Source organism: Megalops cyprinoides, chromosome 11, assembly GCF_013368585.1.
Source record: "Megalops cyprinoides isolate fMegCyp1 chromosome 11, fMegCyp1.pri, whole genome shotgun sequence".
In the NCBI taxonomy this organism is placed as follows: domain Eukaryota; kingdom Metazoa; phylum Chordata; class Actinopteri; order Elopiformes; family Megalopidae; genus Megalops; species Megalops cyprinoides.
This window is the reverse complement of record NC_050593.1, coordinates 27,171,526-27,192,577: the sequence shown is the minus strand read 5'-3', so window position 1 is coordinate 27,192,577 and position 21,052 is coordinate 27,171,526. Positions and strand designations below refer to the sequence as shown.

Here is a 21,052-nt window from a genome sequence, read left to right as displayed (position 1 = left end):
GAATGAGCTCTGCAGTGGCGGTGGTTCCTGGAACTGACATAAACAAACGTAACGGCACACCGCCCACATGACCTTCACAGAACAACACCGTGTGGAGACAAATGCGCAAGCTGTGCAAAACCCTCAGAGATAAGGAAGTATAGGGGTGCGGCAAAGTGCGCTGGGACAGATTCCCACCGCGTGAAGGGGACACGAAGGGAGAGGGAGAGGGCGAGGGCGAGGGACAGGTATCGAGCCGAGACAAACTCTGCCACTCACACTGACCGCCCTGCTCTAACGTCACCTCACGGGAGCTCGGTTCTCCCGGCTACCTAACGTTTCCGTCCGCTCTCTGAGAGAAGGATCCTCGGACGTACCCCTCCGGCGCGCCTTGACAGAGCTCGGCTCTGCGCGACAGTCACCATGCGCTACAGGGTGGTGGTCATGTACACCGAGATCGGCTGCTTTGTGCTGTGCGTCTCCGGCTGGATACTGGTGTGCTCCACCATGCCCACGGAATACTGGAATTACTCCACCGTTGACAGCATTGTCCTCACCACTTCCAACTACTTCTCCAACCTTTGGAAGGACTGCATTTCCGACTCCACCGGCGTATCTGATTGCAAAGAGTTCCCGTCTATGCTGGCCTTAGAATGTAAGTCAAATATTTTTCTTTTTTCATTTCCTGCTTCACAGAAAGAGAGAGGGGTAGCTAATTAAAGAGCGATAACAGGTCTTTTGTTGTTCCTGTGAGCCTCAAACTTTAGATGGGGCTTTTCCCATCTTTGACTTGCAGTCTACTTTGACATGGGGGGGGGGGGGGTATACTTCCAAATGTATACTTCTAATGATCAATGACTTACAAAACAATGTATCACTTACTTTTTTCTTACTTTTTTGTGTTTAATGTAGATGCCCAGCTATGGCCCTGAAACATGTAATCATTCTGAAATGATGCCATATAGAAGAGTAACTGGGAACACATATATATGTCCATTATAATTCTGAATCAATTCTGAAAGTACAGAGGGAAACAAAGGGAACTGAGAACAGTTGACTTTGAGCTTTCAAACATAATTATTGAAATAAATAGGTGGGAATATTCATTGCTACACATTACTGAAAGATTTATAGTATAATAATGGCAAGGGATTCAGACATTCCAGCAAAATTACATTACTACAATATTACAAAATTAAAATAGCTTAAGTAAAATGTTTTGTCACAAGTCATATTAAGTTATATTTGTTGGTAGTTCTTGTGACAAGCTGCTTGGGGAATTTTCTAAAAGGAATCATTCTCTGTGTGCCTTTCAAATACCCCTGTCAATCAAAATACCAGAAGGCTGCAATCCGCTTAAGTTTTCTTGTGAAGTAGGTTTGCTATCAAATACAGTATATACTGTGGTGGTGTTGAGGAAGTACTTAAATCACTTCAAGTAAGACATTTAGGAAGTCATTTCTATGCTGAGCTATGTCTGGGCACATCTATCAACCTAAAATGGTGGGAAAAGGACAGTCTACTTCATGTTTGCATGTGTCTACAGTCTACAGTCATACTTCACTCCCTGCTTTAGTCATTCTACTTCAGCAGCACTTTCCTGCAAACTTGCAAATTGGTTATTTGGAGAGTTAGACTACATTATTATCACTTAGCAGATGTTCTCACCCAGAACAACTTACAATTTTATTCATTTAAACAGCTGGATATTGACTGAGGCAATTCTGGGTTTAGTGCCTGGCCCAAGGGAACAGCAGCAGTGCCCAGCAGGGAATCAAACTGGCAACCTTTCAGTTATGAGCCCTGCTCCTTTCCACTATACTATACTGCTGCCCCACAACCAATTAAATAAATTTACTACAGAATTAACTATAGGTTTTTCAGAAAGGTAATAAGTTGGTTAACGCACAAAATTGGACATATAAAAAAAACCCAACAGCAAAACTTTGATCCCCTACTTAACATGTGTTTATTGTAGTCTTAATTAATGCACGTTTACCTTGATGTGTGTGTGTGTGTGTTGTGGTGGACAGTGTACATTCACGTGTGCAGGGCCCTCATCATCATCTCTATCATCCTGGGCTTCTTTGGAGCCATTCTGGCCCTGGTGGGGATGAAGTGCACTAAGATTGGGGGCTCAGAGATCGTCAATGCCAAAGTCACATTTGCAGCCGGCATAAACTACCTGGTCTCAGGTAAAATTCTGTTTTCTTACATCATTGTTTTGGCCACACGTTTGTGTTTATTATGTGTTTATACGGTTGTGCCCACTTAAAACTTGCCGCCCTCTGTTGAGTTCAACACCACATCACTCCCATCAGCCATTGTCACATGTACCTGTGACCACTCATCATTAACCTTTTCTCTCCAAAGGGTTCTGTGCCATGATTGCATTCTCCTACTATGGAAACAAGATAAGAGCTGAATTTGTGGATCCCAATTTCAAGGCTCAGAAGTAAGTAAAATCAGTGTCAAACTTGAAGGTCCACCATGCAGAACCTAAGAGCACAATTTCACTCCAACAAAGTGTCATTTGGCCAATGACACCTGCTGTGGGGATGAAAGGCACAGGACAGCATGTTTGATAAAGAAAAGCAAACTTCTATATATCTGTAAAATTACAAATGCCAAAATACCAAGCTACTGTTTTAGCTGCTACACAAAATATAATTTTAAGTTTTAAGTTCATATACTTAAGTGTTCCATTTCCTTCCTCTGTTAGATTTGAGATTGGAGCTGCTGTTTTTGTAGGCTGGGGTGGCTCCTCCCTGCTTATTGTAGGCGGCTTTGTCTACAGTTTCTTCGGTGGAAAGGAAGGCCTCAGCTCCCAGTAAGAACAGAGTACACTTTCAACTGCAAACAGAAACTTCTGCCTCACTAACAAGCACAATGCCTTTAACCCTCTGCTACCCCATCCTCCTTCAGGTCAAAGTATCCAAAGAAGCCTGCATCCTACGTCACCGCTCGAACCCGGCGCACATACATGCTGCCGCCCCCAACCAAAGATGGAAGAGACAGCAGAACCAGAACCAACAGATCCCTCAGCAGAGGTCCCTACATCCAAACCACCAGATCCGTCAGTAGAGATCCCTACGCCCAATCCGCAAGATCCCTCAGTAGAGACCCTTACGCCCAAACCGCCAGATCCTTCGGTAGAGATGCCTATGTGTAACTCACCATATCCATGAGCTGAGATATTTATGTGTAATCCCCCAAATCCATCAGGACAAATGCCCATTGTCTAAGCTACCAGATACTTTTGTATGATTAAATTGCCCCTCTATAAAGAAAGCTGGTATCTCTGCGTAGATATCTCTGCAGATTACCAGGAAACAAAATGCAGATGATGAAGCTTTTAACCCATATTATATAGTCTGTACATTATAGTTTACACACCTGCTTAAAACTGCTTATTGTATTAATTACTCACATCTCATGTGCTGAAGACAGAATACTGTGTCTTAAATTGTGAAGTAGTTTTCTATTGCACTGTTTCACTTGGATTGAATTCACTTACATTGTCTGTATCTCACTGTCATGTGCTTTCTGAACAGCAGAGGGCAGTAATCATGCAGAAAATGAAGAGAAAATCAGATTTCTTGTAAAATGTTCAAGTGTGTGGATAATGTATTAAAGGATTTTTTGTTTTAAAGCTTTTTTAATGCGAGTATAAACATGGTAGCACATTTGAGAGAATGTATTAATCCATTCATCAGCATCACATTCAAAGGAGAGGTGAAATGAGTTTTAAAAGTATTTAAAATTTTACATTTTATACATATTGAGCCACAGATGAGCCACTCTGTCACTAAAACAATCACTGCTAAATTTTACACACAAGCATGACACAATAGTACCTCTTCCCTAACTGTCATTCTCTAACTACTGCTCATATTTAAGCAAAAATTCACACAGAGAAAACAAAACCTCAGAAGAAAACACTTTTCAGTTCTTAGAAAATGATTTTTATTGTGTAAATATTCACCCACCTGTACATATGAATACATGTCAATATGTATAAAAACATTTCTTATTTGCATGGCTAATCTGCTTTGGAAAACTATGGTAAACATTCACATATGGCTTCAAATATACACTTTCTGGCACAAAGACCTAAATAGAGTAAACATACATCTTTATGTATTGCATTTGAAAATCATTACATAACAATCATGTATGGGCACAGATTTACCTGTATTGATTCTGAAATATAAACTTCTGACACTATCACACATAAGTTGAAACACTTTTACACTATTCAAATGTATTGATATATAAAAACTAAGTTTGTAAGTCTCCAAAGGCTAGGCACACTGTGTTTTTCCATTGCAAAACTGCGAGGTAGTTTTGAAATGTTTGGCAAGACACCTTCTCCAAAAAATAGATGACATTACCATATTACAACCACAAGATGAAGTACCAACACAGACGTCAACAGAATACACTAACCTTCAGAGTAAATGCTTTGATGGGAAGCACTAACAGACCTCCTAGTGCTTCCCATACAGTAAGGTTCAATATGAAATATTAACCCACACTTTCCTATTATAGTAATTCAGAGCCAAAAGACACCACAAAGTTGTGAGATTAGACATAAAGACCATTACAACAAAAATGCAACTGACGGGAAAAAAAAATTAAATGCTAATGTTCTATGTGTTATGGCAATTGAATTATATGTGATATTAAAGCATTTTAAAAAAAAAAAACTCACACAAAGTGCTGGAGCCATTCAAACAACAAACCCTTGATTGTTCATTAAATAGCGGAAAAAATATGAGAAGCAAGAAAATCCATTTGTGCAGGTAAATGCACACTGTATCATGTGGCAAGACAACTTACTGTAGGTAGCTGCTCAGCTGTTAAACATCAGGCTTGGCCTGGACACGGTTCCTTCACTGCCTTGATAAACACCTGAGGCACACCCCTTTTTCCATCTACTTTTTCCTCAGTTCTGAATTACAAGCAAAATTCCACTAGAAGCTGCTTTACATAGTAAAATACTTACTACATATTAATTAATTTACAAACATATATTCTGATTTCTGTTCCAATTCTCTGTCATATGTGACCTTGTCTATTTGATGAGATTTGACTTTCATGTGTGTAAGGCAAAAGTAAATGGTCTAATCAAAAGCTAAACGAAGACATGAATGAATGTGGCCGTTCCTGAGAGCTTAAGGAGCCGATATACAGAAAAAATTACGCTTTCCATCCAGAACCTTCCATTATTTCTCTGCCACCTTTACCAGATGTCCTATCAGCACTAACATCCACTCATTTCCTCAATGTGCACAACCAATCATTTTTTGTCTCAGCCTCTTACCTCTTCATAGTCAGACAGACAGAGACAGCAGTGATCACATAACCTCCGCCCCAACCTCAGATGTAACTAGACAGGCACAAAGGCTGATTACAGAAAAGGTTTACTACATTAGCATCGACACTTCTTTGAAGTGCTCCATTTTGTGGGTATTTTTTGTCATTGGTACCGAGATATTGCAAAATCTATGGATGTAATTTTTCCATACGTCTTAAATATCGTCAGAGTCGCTCCAGTCACTGACCGTCACCAAGCTGCTTTTCAGAGTGCTGCCTGTGTCTCCTTTCTGAGGGCCTGGAAGGAGGAAGGAACACAGGTGATGGAGGGGGCATTCAATCAACTGCAGCGCTTCATCATAAACTTTGTAATATACTGTGTTAAGAAATACACTGTTTCCTTAAACGCTTTACTCAAAGCCAAGGACAAAGCACCACAGTGGTTAGAGTGAATTCCTTAAATAAGCTGAACTCAGCTATAGTATGATGGCTCTGCTTTAGCCTCTGCACAAATTTATCATGAACAAAACATAACTTTGGAAACAACACCAGCACTTGCCGTCCTTTTCACTACTTGATTTTTCTGCATAACTGAATGAAAAATTCCAACAGACTTCCAGCACGAGTAAACATATTTATAACATGTTTACATCATTAGCTTATGATTTCATCTTATTTTGTTCCCGATTTGATCACATTTGATCACCAAACAAATGATTGCTCCAAAATATCAGTGTTTGAAGATGAAATATTTAGCTCAATCTCACACAATAAGGCCAAATTAACACCAGATCTGATACTGACCTCCTTCCTGGCCCTTCCCTGTTGAAGTGCCCCAGACACTGGTATTGGACGAGTCAAGGCTCTTTTTTACAGCAGCTGTGCCACTGTCAGGCTTGGGTATCGAAGGTTTGTCCTCTAATGAGGAGATGTCCCAGTCATCGTCATCATCCTCATCTATTTCTGTGTACTGGAAAGAAAGAACAGGAAGAGAAAACCATGATGTCTGGAGCATCCTGCGGTATATCAACATTTACCAAGTGTTTCCCTTGCAGGTACATCTATATTGACTTCAGAGTTGAAAAATATAGCTTTGTTTAGCATCAACCAGTGTTCCATTTAATAAACACATATGAAGCAATGTATGTTGTTCCACTATAACCTGCCAGTGTGGCTTATATTTAACAGATTATTAACTATACTACTGGGTATTTATGGAGGTCATCTGGGTTTACTACTTTGCAAAATACAACAACAGGAATGGCAAAACCACATCGAAACCATGATTCAAGTCCTGGGACCAAACCACTCTGCCACATAATTTCCACAAGTATATTTCTCTTGTACACTTGTGGCCTAGGCTAGGTAAGTGGCCTGAGTAGCCATGTGTCCAGGATGACCTCATGTTGAGTCATGGGTTTGCTGGCTAGGTTGTTTAAACAAATGTGTACAACTGTGCTCACCTGTGTTATGGGTGCTGACTGTGAGGGACAGTTCTTTTAATGCCATCGCTTTTTAGTTACCCTTGTCCCAATCTGCAACGATGGGATCTTGTAACCACAGATTTTCTGTCTCTGCTATTTCTGAAGCAGAGCAAAGCACACAGAACTGGAACGCCCCTAGACCCCTGCTGACCAACCAAAACAGCCTCCCCAAAATTACAAAAGCAATACGATGTGAATATCGCTATCATAACTGAACTGTCACACGTGAACGTCAGTGTGGAAGCCACGTAAGAAGATGGACACCACGATTCACTGACTGCATCTGAGCCGTGACACCCTGTGCAAGTCCAGTCCACCCATGACAGATTCCTTTCTGTGCAGGACTGAGAGACTCCTGCAGGGTCTCACGCTCTGGACCATGGAGATCTGACAGGGTGAAACTGTGCTCAGACACCACTCTGCTTAGCCCGCACCAGCCCTCGTATGCTGTGTTTTAGGATAAACAGAGCAACCTAGCAACCAGGCCTGGTATCAGAGGTGACATCACCTTTTCTACATGTAGCCTGACAGCTACACAAAACACAAATAAAACAAAATGGCACAGAAAACACAACAATGGCATGATGCTTCACGTTCACTTTCATCAATGAGCTCATAAATCAAAATTTCAATTTTGTCTGGAAGAATTTGAAGCCAGTTAAACCTATTTGTGTTAAAAAAAGAGGCAGAAATCACTGAATAGGATGACACTTTGCAGATAATATGTTTAGGTCCAGTTTGGCCTTATTGTCAGTGGAGCTGAAGTTTCCCTTCCAGACTGTGGGGAGTGGGGCATGGAGACTTACCTAAGCCCGCATCATGTTTTTATTGATTTTTCTTCCACGTAATACACCTGCTCTGCATTTTACACTGAGGGCGTGATGTTATCAGACAAGCTGCAGGAGCTCTGACAGGACTGTGTTTCTTTCCCTAGTTTTATAACACAACATCAGAACAGAAGTCAGAGAAAACACTTTTACTAACTGCTGAGGGTCACCTTTTGAGTATGATATGTTCATTTGACAATGACAATTGGGAGACCAGTCCCCAGCCAGATCATAAAAAATACTTAAAAAATGGGACTCATTGCCTCTCTGCTTGGCATCCACCTTAAAAGCAATGGAGTCTGGGTAATGGGTAATTGCCCTGCGATAGACTGTGGTCCTGTCCAAGGGGGGGGTGTACTTGCACATGAGCTGCTTCACACCCCTGAAATCAGGATGTGCTCCAAGCCTAAGAGCCATCCAGGCTTGGACACAGCTCCACCCATTACATGCAGAAATTACTGGAGATTTATTCCCCAAGCGGACAAATACATTCTCCTCCAGAGGGCACACCTACAACAGCCCTGTTACTGAATATGGAGCAGGAGCTTTCTCTCACCTTTAATTCCTGTACCACCTCCTTCTTCACTGGTAAAACTGAAACGCCTCCGACTGGCTTCTTCTGCCCTCGTTCTGCAAGCTGCTTCTCCAGATTCTTGGTCAGGTCTTTGATTAGGTTACCTTTCAGGAGGACAGATCAAACTCATTGGGCAAGTTCATGTGGCTACGTATAAGGTCCAGAAGGTATCCCACAATTCCACTTCATTTTGACAAACACAGTCTGGTCATCATTCAATGTAACAACAACACACTTTGTCCCATCACAGAGTAAGAAATCTTAACATCCGAAGTATCACTCTTTTATTTGTTCTTAACAAACCATCTTTCACTAATTTCAGCAATCGCTGAATTCACAAAATCCAAACTCAAAGCTACGGGACGTTTAAATCAAGTGTTCCATTCCCAGGTGTTGCCCAGCTCACATATCCTTGAGCAAGGTACTTAACCTGAATGGTATGAGTGAAATCCAGCAGTATGACCGGGTAAGAGCTGCACACCACAGGCCTACGTGAGGCTTCACAGCAGCCGCGTAGACAGAGAGAGGCCTCTTACCGCGAGGGTTCTTCTCTACGCCGCCGTTCTCCTGGCCACAGCGCTGCAGCTGCCGCGGGTCGATCTCCTCCATGTCGCTGCCTTCCGTCCACTCGCTGTCGCTGTCCACAGCCGTGACGGCGGTCCGGCCCACGCTGATCACGGCGCCGCCCGACGGCGGGGCGTTCAGGGGAGACCCCTCCTCAGACTCCTCATCTGAGCTGAGCTCAGCAGCTCTGGGAAAATAACCCCGCCTTTCTTCAGCCCCCATTCCAATCACAGCACCAGTCCCACAATTACAAACGCTTGGGAGACACTGTCATCCAGAGCAACTGACAAAGTAAGCCATCCTTGTATATTAGTTGGATGCGAATTTTCTGAAGCAATGTGGGATAAGTACCTTGCTCAAGGATATAGAAGCAGTGCCCCACCCGGAAATGGAACCTGCAACCTTTGGATTACAGGCCCTGCACCTGCTGCCCTCCTTCTCTATGTATGTACATGTTGCATTTTTAAATAGTGTCTGCTGATACCACTGGGACTGTTCCAGACACACTTCAAGTTAAGTAGCTCAGTCAAGAACGCAACGGCACAGTGCCACACTTTTAGAATCTGAGACCTTCTGCTTACAGCTTCAGTTCCCGGCACAACTGCCGAACCAGATCACAACTGCACATCCATGACAACATGTAATAGCCACAGGAACCTGGTGAGGCATGAGGGTGAAAGAGTACCTGGGGGTGGAGGTTTTGGGGATGGTGCCTGTCTTGCTCCTCGGGGCTGGCTGGGGGGGCTGCTGTGGCTTGGGGTTCGATCTGGACACCACCTGGGTGACCCGTGAGGACAAGGTGCTCGACCTGCTCCTTGTTTGTGTCACTTCTAAAGGAATGAAAAAATAAATGAAATTCATTCATAATCATATCGAGGATAAGTACACTTTGTTGGCCATTATTAAGGTTTGGGCTGAAAAGGGTTCTTTGAGTGTACTGATGAAGGATAAAAAGGGGCTGTATGCTCCGGCAGAAGTACCATCTGGTGAGTGCTTGGGTCTGCTGTATTGTTCTGGCACTGAAGTGCTCTCTGTCGTCCGCTCCTTCGCCCTCAGAGTCAAGCTGTGGGAGAGGTCTTCTCGAAGGCGGCGATAGTCCGGGAACATCTTCGCCCTCTTCTCTCTTTCAGAACGCACTTTGGCCATAATGTCACTATGCTCATCTTTTGAAAGTCCACTCGCGCCCTACAAAGAAGAACAGGGTGGAATATGTAACCACTATGATTATACAATCCAGAGGACTGCTGGCAAAGATGGTGTCCAGGTACCTCGAGGTGGACCTTTTCTTAAAGAGAAAAAAAAGGTCTTTAATTCAATTTTTTTACCTTAAAGAAATAAGAGGTGTGGCCCTTACCGGTTTGACACCAAGGGACTCCAGCTTTTCTAACAGTGTCTGTTCTAAAGCCAGCCGCAGTTCCCTCTTTAAAGCGGGGTTCTTCCTCAAGGCATTTATGGGCAGCTGTCTTTTCACTTCAGGCTCCTTTTCAGAAATGCTGGAGGAATCTGTGAAAATATTTCCATGCTTACATCTCAGAAACAAATCTTAAAACCTTAAAAAAGGAGCAAAAACTTCACACCTTAGAGGGGAGGCACACAAGTAGTATGACTGGGAGCATTAAAATCCACTACTTCATATGTTTGTATTTGAATAAGACACAGATAGAAATGGCACAGATTAACAGCAGAGGGAGAGACAGAACAGGTTCAAAACCCAGAGAGACACCCATTTCAGGAGGAGTTTGCCTAACAGCTGGCATTAACTGAGAGGAGCTGACTTGTATAGCTCACAATTTCATCTGTTAAAAACCTTGGCATATTTACTGAAACAATGCAAATCAGGGACAGCACAGCCTTAAACCTGCAACGTTCTGGTTTGCGGGTGTAGCTGCTCAGCCTCTACTGCTCATTAGATTATGTCAGTACGGTATTCCACATGGTGCAGGCATCACAGACTGAGACAGCCATGCAGACGGCATGCATTCCATGAGGACCTGTTTACCTTTCTCCTCCTCTGACAGCTCCTTTATAGGATCCAGTTTATGGACAGAGATAGGCTGCTCTAATCGGACGGCACACACAGGTCAGACAAACAAGAGTGGGAGTTAGGGGAAGGGAGCGAACTGGGGTAAGGAGGCGCGCGCGCACACACACACACACACACACACACACACACTCCCTGGAGGCACTCATTCGCTAACTCATTAGCTGATCACAGGCTATCTCAGGAAGCTGCAAGGGAGCCTGCCAGCTTGGCTTACAGATCAAATTCGTAGGTCAGTAAGTCTGTAGGATGAATTCCATTTCAACATGCATCCATAGGTGAGTGATGACACATTTATCTTCTCATATTCTGTAGTCAGTTAACCACTCATAAATGATTCTCAAGTCAATTATTTATCAGCCTCGTCTTCCAAAGCTCTCCCTAAGTGCTGGCTCTTCATTATGAAATTTCATGAAACTTACCATTCATCTGTGGCTTTGGTTTAGGCTCTGGTGCTGCAGCAATGACTAAAAGCAGTAAAAAGCAGGAAGGGAAATTAGAACTGCTCCACATCTACAGAATAAATCTATCTGTTTATCTTCACCTGAAGTGATCAAAACCAAATGAAAGCTGCATAGGTATGGAACAAATGAACAATTTGTGGCACTAATGAAGTGCTTCAGAGGGAATGAGAGGTACCTGTCTGCTCTATCACTCTGGGAGGAGGTGGATTTGAGGCAAGCTGTTTCATCTACAAGAGAAAAGGTCAACAAAGTGTCTTTTAGAGGCGGGCCTTTGCAAAAGCCAGTGTTAAGAATGTAGTTATGACACAATAATAAAACACTGCTGAGCTGTCTTTTATCTTCCTGAATCAGACAAACACATTCAGACTTTATTGTGTGTGACTTACAGAAAAATTAAAAATTACGTGTTTATATTCTCCTATGTGAGAAACATAATGAGGCTGTTTAGTTACGGAGAAAAATGTGAAATCATTTAAAACCTGCAATCAGATTTGCATATTTGTTTCTTCTCTCTGCAAAACAATGTGAGAAAAGTGTACTTAGGGTGTTCTATCTGCAATGAGCTGGCAGGAATTATTCCAGATGTTTAGAAACACTGTTTTGAAAGCCACTCTGACAGGGCAGGCCCCCTCTCACACGCATGCGGGGCGCTTTGGGCGGGGCGTTGGGCCATGTGCCACATCCCGCTCGGGCCGCTTGTACAGGATTTCCTGAATGAGGCCCCCCTGACACTCCTGCTTCCTGTTTTCCCGGGCTGCCCCCGGAAGCGCTGACCTGCTGTCTCTGCGAGGCGATGAGCTCCTTCTGCTCCTGCAGCTTCCAGCTCATCTCCTCGATGCGCCTCCTGTTCAGCTCCTGGCCCTCCGTCACCGACTGCAGCCGGCGCAGGTCTCCGTGGAGCTGCAGGGCGGGGGGGCAGAGATAAGCATCGCGGCGGCTACCTCGGGCGAGTTCGCGAGACGCCGCTGCCAGCAGGTCTGCCGGCTGACAGGCTCAGACAGGATTTATTTACATTTCTGCTTTGATTCCAGAAACAGAGGTGTAAGTTAGCTAGAGCTAGCTAGTGTAAATGTAACAAGGCGTTTATGAAAAACCTATGCAAATAGAAATTTTCATAGAATCATGGCAGACACATCAAGCTATGTTACTAACAAATTTTTACATAAAAATAAAGTTTTAATATATAAATGTAAAAAGTATTAATGTACACTAAATGAAATGAAATGCTATTGAGTGACTGTAAATATGGCATTAAGTTTCATTGTGTTTCAGGTGAATGTTAATGGAAAAGTTAGTCTATGGGCTGTTTCTGTACACTGTTCGCTGAATTATTATGATGTGCCTAAGTGCTGTCCAGCATGCACCATACACGATGCATGATGCCCCTTGTGTTTAAGGACTGATGTACTTTGTGTGGCCTACCATCAAAACATTTCTAAATACCTGTGATAATTTAAATTTCCACAACAAATTAACGGAACCTGCTGTTTGGACTTATTACAGTCTAATATCTTTGTTTTCATGTGTCTAAATGGGCAGTAACTCACTAATGTGAAATATTCCAACGCCTTTATAGAAGTTTACCTGATTTTTTTCTCTCTCGTGCTCCTCTTGCACTTTCTGCATTCGTGACACCCATTTCTCATCCTGCACAGTAAAACCAGAGCGGTGGTTAACAAACAGATCAGTGTTCTGGAACAGGCTTCATTCCATGTGGGCAGGAACGCGCTGCCCGCACCTGTTTCTTAAGCAGGTGCTGAAGCTTGCGGACTTCCTCTCTGTGCCTGTCCTCGGTGCTGGCCAGGATCTTCTCATCCTGCAGTGCAATTATGTCGGACCTTATCTTCCGATTGGACTCCTCCATTTCAGAGAGTTGCTGTGCACAAACAAGGAATCACACAAAAAACTAAATAAACATCACAAAATATTTACACAAAACATGTCCATCATTTTCACTGTGGCTTTACTAGCGGAAAATCAATTCACAGGGAAAACCTGGCAAGGCATGTGGCCTTGAAACAAGAATGTGGGCACAGATCCCAATTTCAATGTCAAAATGGTCAAACTGTAACTCTTACTTTCGCCCACACTCTTAATGCCTAAGTACTATGTTCCACTTAACCCTATAGAGATTACACAACTGTACCATTACCTCACTGCCACACCAAGGAGCATAAACACAATAAGCTAGCCTGTAATTCATCAAAGATCCCAGTTAAAGACCACATGCAGTTTCTTTCTTCAGTCACAAATCAATCATATTGCCTGGCTGTCAGTCAAACGCCTTACCTTTTTCACTATATAAAGGAGTTATTATTTAATAAAGCACATCCAGAGAGGGGGTTACCACTGCTCAGTATCAACAGTCTTTCTCACTGTTTAACAGCAACCTACTAACACTTACCCTCTCTGAAAGGGTATAATTTGGCTACGTAAAACTGAAGCTATTTACAGGACTCAAGTATCCCAGAAATGTGGCAGTGGCATTTTAAAACAGCACAGTTCACATCCATACCCCTCAGCACTCACATTAACTTGTGATTTATATTGCTGTAATTCAGTCTTGAGGTCCTTGGATTCCTTCAGAAACATCTCTCTCATTTCCTCCATTTGCCGGCTGAGTCGTTCCCTCTCTTCCTGCTTCCATCTCTCCAGCTGCTTCAGAACCTCCTCTTCCTTGGCCCGCTGCTCTTGTTCCTACAACAGCATCAACGTGAATACACCACTGTCATTCATAAAGCAAGGTGGAAACCTTAAGAATACTCCCTTGTAAAACGCTTGTATACAGACCTTCTCATGCTGTATGATGTTGTATGATGTGGTGTGATGCTGTGTTATTACATTACATTGTTGCTATTTAGCAGACACTCTTATCCAGAGCGACTTACGTAGGTTACAATTCTTACTTGTTATCCATTTATACAGCTGAATATTTACTGTGGCAACTGCGGGTTAAGTACCTTGCCTAACGGTACACTGGTAGCACCCCAGCAGGGAATCGAACCAGCAACCTTTCAGTTACGAGCCCTGTTCCTTACCACTGTGCAACACTAACCCCTGATTTTGATGTTGTATGTTGTATGATGTTGTGTGATGTGGTGCTGTGTGTGAAGTGATGAAGTGTAATGTTGTTTAATAATGTATAACGCAACGCTATATCATGTGATGTTGTGCCATGCTGTGTGATGAAGAGTGAACTTGTGCGATACGCTTACCTGAGATGCTTTCACCATGTGGGCTTGCTGTGTCTCCAGTTGGGACCTAGTCAGAGTTAACTGCTCCTTCAGTTTGTTGATCTCTTCCTGCAGCTTCACTGCCTGCACCTTCCTCTGTTTCTCTGACATTAACCCTGAGCACAGAAAAACAACAGGCATTTTACAAGTGACAAGTGAGTATACAAATGCAACACACACTACATTCATAGATGAGTCAACATCTGCTGCTAAGGCGGCACAAAGCCAAAGAGGCACAAGTGGATTGTGTACTCAGTGGCTGCTGGGCAGTTGCAGTTGCCTACAGTGAACAAAAATGCCAAGCTACAAGACTGAAACATGTGTACTGAAAGCTGGTTAAGTATTCAAGAGATTGATATGGGGCTGTGATGCCAGTTTTAAAATCATGGTAGTCACTGAAGCAAAAGATGTAACACAACTGCATACAAAACCAACTGCCGTTTGAATGCTGTCTCTCAGAGTAAACTGTTTCACAGGTCTAAAGGAGGTGGGTGCGAAGAGAGAAAAGAGGATTGTTGAATTTGTGATCAAGAAGGAATGCCAAGGGAGGCCAATTACCACATCAATAATAATTAAACCTTGCCCCTGGATTACAGATTGCTGACACCTTCTATCCCTTGTAAGAAAGTGTTCTTCTACTAATGCTGGATTAAGTTGTAATATTTCTCTGGTCTAATTAAGTGTCATTGTTGTCATTTTAAAACTGTCACATTATGTATTGCAATGATACATTACTGTGAAATAAAACATCAATTGTACAATCATTTAAATGCAAAAATTCAAAACACAAGGCCAGGAGATCACAACCATTAACAACAAAATGCTTTTTTACACATATTTACCCTTTATTTGTACTCAAACCCAATATACTACAACTTCTCAAGGTTCCCTAAATGAGAAATAAATAGGCCTACTTATTATGCTTAGGTGAGGGACGTATTCATGTTTAAGGTATTCCAACACCTACTTAAGTACACCAAGCACAACAGATAATCTGGACTCACTGATGTCATACTCTTCGGGATGACGGCGCTGCATGTGACTTTGCAGAAAGGAAGAATTCATGAAGGCTTTATCACAATGCTGGCACTGAAAAGAAAGCACAAATTATTATTTATACATTTTGTTTCAGTTATCCAAGGCTTACATTTCACATACTATCCCTACAACTGGATATTTATGGAAGCAATTGAGGTAAATTAAATATCTGAGGTTATGAAAGAATTCTGCAGAATCCCATCTGATAACGCTCACTGCAACCTTATGGTTACACACCAATTTATTAACAATTGTGCCAGACTGCCATCACAATATGAATTGTATATGATTATCATGTAAACATTATCCAAAAATATGTAGGTTTCACTACTAGCACATCTTAAAGTTCAAGACACATTTCCAGATTGAGAATGGTATCATATTTTCCTGACATTCTGACATCTGGATATTTTCCTCTTTTCTCCTTTAATCGGAAATGAGGTTGTGAAAGTATGTCAATATACTTGAGCAGCAAGATGAAGCTGTTTATGACATCACCGGCCTTCAGCCAATCAGAGTTCATTCCCATCAGAATCAGTCAGCTGCAGCAGACACAGAGCTCCCACTATAAAAGGGGAGAGCTGTGGGTTTTTATGGGAGATGCGCTTGTGCATGGGTTTTAGCCCACTGCTGCGCATCAGATCACGGCTGCTCATTGAACTGACACAGCAGGGGATACGCTGGTGCCGCAGATCACACGGTGAATTTACCCAGCCACCACTGCCTGCTTCCACGTCCTCATTCAAAATTAATATGACTGCCACTGATACCGTGTTACAGCACATGCTGCGGGTTCGCGCTGCATCAACCCACAGAAATCTAGTTATAGCGCGGCCTGCGTCTCAAACAAAGGACTTATTGTGAATGCAATTGTGTTTCATTGTGGCAATTATCTGAAATAACTTCACATCGGAGAATCTCTTCCACATCAAAATGAAATCAGCTGTGAAATTCAATTACTGGTTCAGAGAACAAAGGCATTGAGGAAATCCTTGCATGCAGCGTGAAAAAACAAAAAAACAACAAAGAACCTACAATGGGTTTATTCACAGCATTGGGGCAGGCCTTCTACATCGGTTCAGTAAAATAACCTGTAACTTAATTCTGTTTACAAGGCACGCAATCCACTGTATGGGACTGTACCGCATGGAACACAGCTGTCATGTCCTTCAGTTCTGCATAAAATGAGTCAACAGCTAGCAAGCAGTTCGCCTCAAACAGTTTAAATTTCCCCTGTTCTTGGTACTATGACATCCTATTAATTATTGAGCTGTAGAGAGCAATGTCACCAAAGGTTCTCTGTAAGCCACGCTCTGAGACTTCACCTAGCAACCATGCTCAGTCACATGACGCCCAGGTGTTACCTTGGTAACAACAAGCCCTGGTCAGCAGTCCTTGTACTGCACTGGAGAAAATAAACACAACACCCAGTGCTTTTACATGTTTACCTCAGACTCAGGCAGCTGATGACCAGATTGAGAGGATAAGGGCATGGCAGCCTGGACAGAGTAAACAGGCACTGGCAGCAGACTGCAGCAGCACAAATAAGAAGGCCTTTCTGTCTTCTTAAGTCATTGCCTGGCTGACCTATTGTAAAGGGATTAAGACACTCATTGTCACCAGCCAACACCATCTGCTCTGTCGCAAATCCCGTTAATTACACCTTCAGATTGGGCCAATAAGGATGACGGCAGTGATAAAAACAGAGAGGCCGCCTTCTCCGTCAAGATCCTTTCGGAGAGTCAGAGCCATCTCCATTTCCCGCCTCGTTTCCTGACTTCGTCTCCACAAGGCACTCCGTTTCACGGTGGGGCTACGAGTCCACATTGCTTCCTCTAATCGTTAACAAAGCCCCTCACTTACCGTGTGAACAAAGGCTGGGGGAGACCCGCATCTGGGGGGGGGGGGGGAGTCTGTAATACAAAAGAAATGGTAATGCACTCCACGGCTCACCTACCTTATGGTAACTGCCCATGCCGGCGTTGATCATAGACTGCTGGGACATAATGATCTTCTTCCTCTGCCGCAGCTCCTCCTTGAGTCCCTTCAGGTCCTCGGCCTGCTTCTGCAGCTGGCCCTGGAGCTGCTCCCTCTCCAGCACCGAGGCCTGGAGCTTCTCCTCGGCCCCCTGCAGGCTCTGGGTCAGGTAGTCCTGGGAGTGCAGCAGGTACTCCACGGTGAGCTGTGCCAGGCGGAAGAGCTTGAGCAGCACCGGGTCCACGGGGTTCTGGCAGTACGGGCAGCGCTCGTGCTCCACACTGCAAAAGGTGATACCCATGATGTGCTCCTGCAGCGTCTGGAAGTCCAGCTCGCTGGCCACCCGGTCCACGTCGATGGCGCTGATGCGCCGCCAGTCCACGCTCTCCCGCCGTGGGCGGAACTTGAAGGCAGGGAGGGCAGCGGTGGCCCCCGACATCCCTGAGGGTCCCGCCGGGCCGCTGGACGAGTGCTGGCTCTGAGGGGAGTTCAGCAGGGAGGGGATCCCTGCTGATGAACGTGCCCCAGTAGGGTCTGACGGATACGGATAATAAACGTTGTTGTGAAAAGGCTGAAACGACACGCAGACATTCCCCAGTTACAATCCATTCCTGAGGACAGTATGCCTCAAATAAATAGACCTTCAAACAGCCAATTTTTAAAATTATGCTTGGGTCCTCCCAAAAAATCAAACGGCAAAAATCATAGCAATGCCAGGAAGTAGAGAAACAGCACACAGCAACGAAACACAGGAAATGAAACACACGTCGCTCGGTACAACGAGACAACGCTTACAAACAATACGGTAAGAGCAGAATGTCTAATTCTTTTTCCATCATGGACGACGTGCACCTTCGACTGCAGATGTTGCGTTTTCGTTCAATTGTCCTTACCATCTCCCTATCATCACCGCTTCTGACGGAGACGAGAGCGAATTCGTCCTCCGGTGCCTCCCCCCCTTCAGCTGCAAGCGGCGACACCGATCAACGCGTCCGTCTAATCTCCATGGAAACGAATTCGCGTCCCGCTTCTGATATCTCCACTGTCGGACAGAAGACTCTGTAACTAAAATACGGCCCGCTAGCTACGTTACACAGATACATAATTACATGGATACATAGACAGCTGAAATTATGGCCTATCTGATGAAGCAGTCTGGAAACATGACGATCTCTGAAACATGGTTGTGGCATGGTCTGTGCAAATCATCATGCTTTTAAGCACTGTATTCACGACTAACTAAACTCACGTTTTAAAATAAGGTGTAAATTATCAAGGATAGCAGCTTTTTCAGCTAGCAAGTTGTTACCTACTACACACGCATAAAATCAGCTGACTTAACAACTAAAATAAAATGAATGAAGAAAAATCTTAAGTAGCCGTTTAAAAAACGATAACTCGCTAACCCCTAAGTTCTCCTCGAAAGGTTTTATGCCAAAATCATGTGAACGTACCGTTTGCTACGTCAGCTAGCCAAGTTGAAAAAAGCACATTATTAGTTAGCTTGTAGCTTAGCTAACTTCATTATGTTGGCAAGCTAAAATTACAAACCATAAATTTTAGGTATGCCATTAATTAATTAATTAATTAATCGCTGGAGCGATTAACTAACCACTTGACAAACTCGAATATTATCGTTAACTACATCTTGCTAAAAATGACTTCCAAATGGGGCATTCTCCGTTGCTAGGTACAGCCATATCCGTGCCCTCCCAAATCACCGCTTCTTCTCAAAAACTTCTCAGTCAAGTTGGGACAGGCTCTCTTGTGTTGAACAAAGGACAAACACATGCAGAGGACTTTACCACTGTGTTTGCGTTTTCGCGTCTCAAACAAAATGAGAATGCAAATATTTATAGGTATCCAATGCCACTCCTTTACAATGCATAGTATATATGGACTTCAGTAGGACAGAACAAGTAGATAACTCACTCGCTAGATATCTTAACTTTAAAAGTAACGGAATAGACAGCTAAATAGTATGTAGTTAACGTTAGCTAGCTCTGCATGAGAGCCTGTTGGCTAGCGACCAATCGTTGAAGAAATCTGACACCATCAAAAAGTTAGATTTGTTAGCTAACGAGCTAAGTAGCTACAGAGTTTCCGAACTTACCCCAGATAGTTCGCTATTTTGCAATCAAAGGATATGCGCCGATTTTTCATATAAAAACACAAGGATGGGTTTTGAATGCACACCAATTCAGGCAAAGTGTTCTTGATGCGGTTGGCAGTGACGTAGCTGCACATTCCAAAACCTTCTCATCACCGTCTCCTTCTCCAGCAGGGGTGCGTGAGGGGGAAGGGAGCAGTCCGAGGCCGAGATTTAGGGGGGACGGGAGGCTAAAAACACACGCTAATATGGGTTTGTGGCTAGCTAATCTCAGCAACGAGATGCGAGGCGCCTAATCGCTTTGGGGTTTTATCTCTTATCTGAGTAATGTGACATTTTACTACTTCTAGCTAATTTGGTGAGAGTTTTTTGTTACATTTTTTCCGATTGTCATAAATCATCGGCCAGACTTTTTGAGAATAGGAAGCTGCCTGATACATGTTTAAAACTAATTGTCATATATTATTTCGTTTATGATTTACACATAATATAAAATACATTTTATTTCAGTTTTTTTTTCTAATACGGTAGTCATTGAAATTCGCTGAAAGGAAAATTATTGGGTACGAAATGAAAAATATAATAGCCTTGCCTACATTGTTGTTAGCCTGTTAACAGCAACGCAATTACTATTCTGATGTAGCCTGTTTGTGATTCAGATTATCTATGTCTAAACTGAGACAACTGCATCTTTTGTTGTAACCGTATTTGGAGACGTGGCGTTATTTAACGGTTAACTTTGGTTTTTCAAGTTTGAGTGGAGGTTTTACAGTTTGGTAGCTACTGTTACAGTGTGCCTCTCAGAAGAAAGATTTAAATCCTCTGTAAATCTTTTGGGTTTTTCATAAATATTTTGTTCTGCTTTAAATCTCAAAAAGTCCCAACACTGAAAGCGTATAAATCTTCTGCAAATGATGACGACCCCCAACTTGCTGATCCATCCATGCAAAGCCACAGAAGCTGTTTATAGCCTGAAAAGACTAAACCCATCCAGACGTCGCCACGTGGACGTTATTTATTTATTTATTTTGCAACAAAGCAAACGTGATGCACTTGAAAAATCAGTTTATCTTCAATTGTAAACATGAAATGGTATACACGTGTTTACAAAGGTAAACATAAACAAGTTTTTCCTGTCATAAACACACAAAGTACAGTATATGAACAATGTCTATCACGAATTAGTAGCTCGTCTAAACTCTTAGTTTTAAAATGGAGATTAAACTAATGTACGTTTACATCAAATCCTGTTTTACTCCACGTTGAAATGCAATTCGTTTTCGAGTATTTGCCGCCCCCTAAGGGATCATTACTAATTATGCATTTAAACTTTTCAAACCAACGTCCCCTACATAAAAATAGGTCGACAAAATGACGGAGCATCAATTGTTGTATGCCTCAGATTGAATTTACCCGAGAAAACTATTTTATTGTCATACGTC

At 43.0% G+C, this 21,052-nt stretch overlaps 2 protein-coding genes across 5 annotated transcripts; one reads left to right on the top strand and one right to left on the bottom strand.

Annotated features, from left to right (window-relative positions):
• The first annotated feature begins 134 nt into the window (after positions 1-134).
• On the top strand, positions 135-3,599 carry LOC118785562 (claudin-10-like). Its single transcript, XM_036540316.1, has 5 exons — positions 135-634; positions 2,013-2,174; positions 2,353-2,434; positions 2,702-2,809; positions 2,905-3,599. Exons 1-5 carry the CDS (start codon positions 403-405, stop codon positions 3,149-3,151), a joined length of 831 nt encoding a protein of 276 aa, XP_036396209.1. The 5' UTR covers positions 135-402; the 3' UTR covers positions 3,152-3,599.
• A 1,010-nt stretch (positions 3,600-4,609) lies between these two features.
• Positions 4,610-19,776, bottom strand: dzip1 (DAZ interacting zinc finger protein 1). 4 transcript variants are annotated; one of them, XM_036540513.1, is made up of 18 exons: positions 19,614-19,776; positions 18,394-18,565; positions 17,481-18,071; positions 15,490-15,574; positions 14,468-14,601; positions 13,782-13,949; positions 12,991-13,128; positions 12,837-12,899; positions 12,027-12,152; positions 11,428-11,479; positions 11,211-11,255; positions 10,102-10,250; positions 9,728-9,932; positions 9,433-9,577; positions 8,720-8,934; positions 8,166-8,287; positions 6,103-6,268; positions 4,610-5,596 (listed from the first exon to the last, which is right to left on the bottom strand). In XM_036540513.1, the coding sequence occupies exons 2-18, from the start codon at positions 18,394-18,396 to the stop codon at positions 5,514-5,516; spliced, it is 2,490 nt and encodes an 829-aa protein (XP_036396406.1). In that variant the 5' UTR covers positions 18,397-18,565; positions 19,614-19,776; the 3' UTR covers positions 4,610-5,513. The 4 variants fall into 4 exon arrangements, with proteins under 4 accessions (XP_036396406.1, XP_036396409.1, XP_036396407.1 ...); XM_036540516.1 differs by having other exon boundaries at positions 17,481-18,034; XM_036540514.1 differs by having other exon boundaries at positions 18,394-18,542.
• Between the last annotated feature and the right edge of the window lie 1,276 nt (positions 19,777-21,052).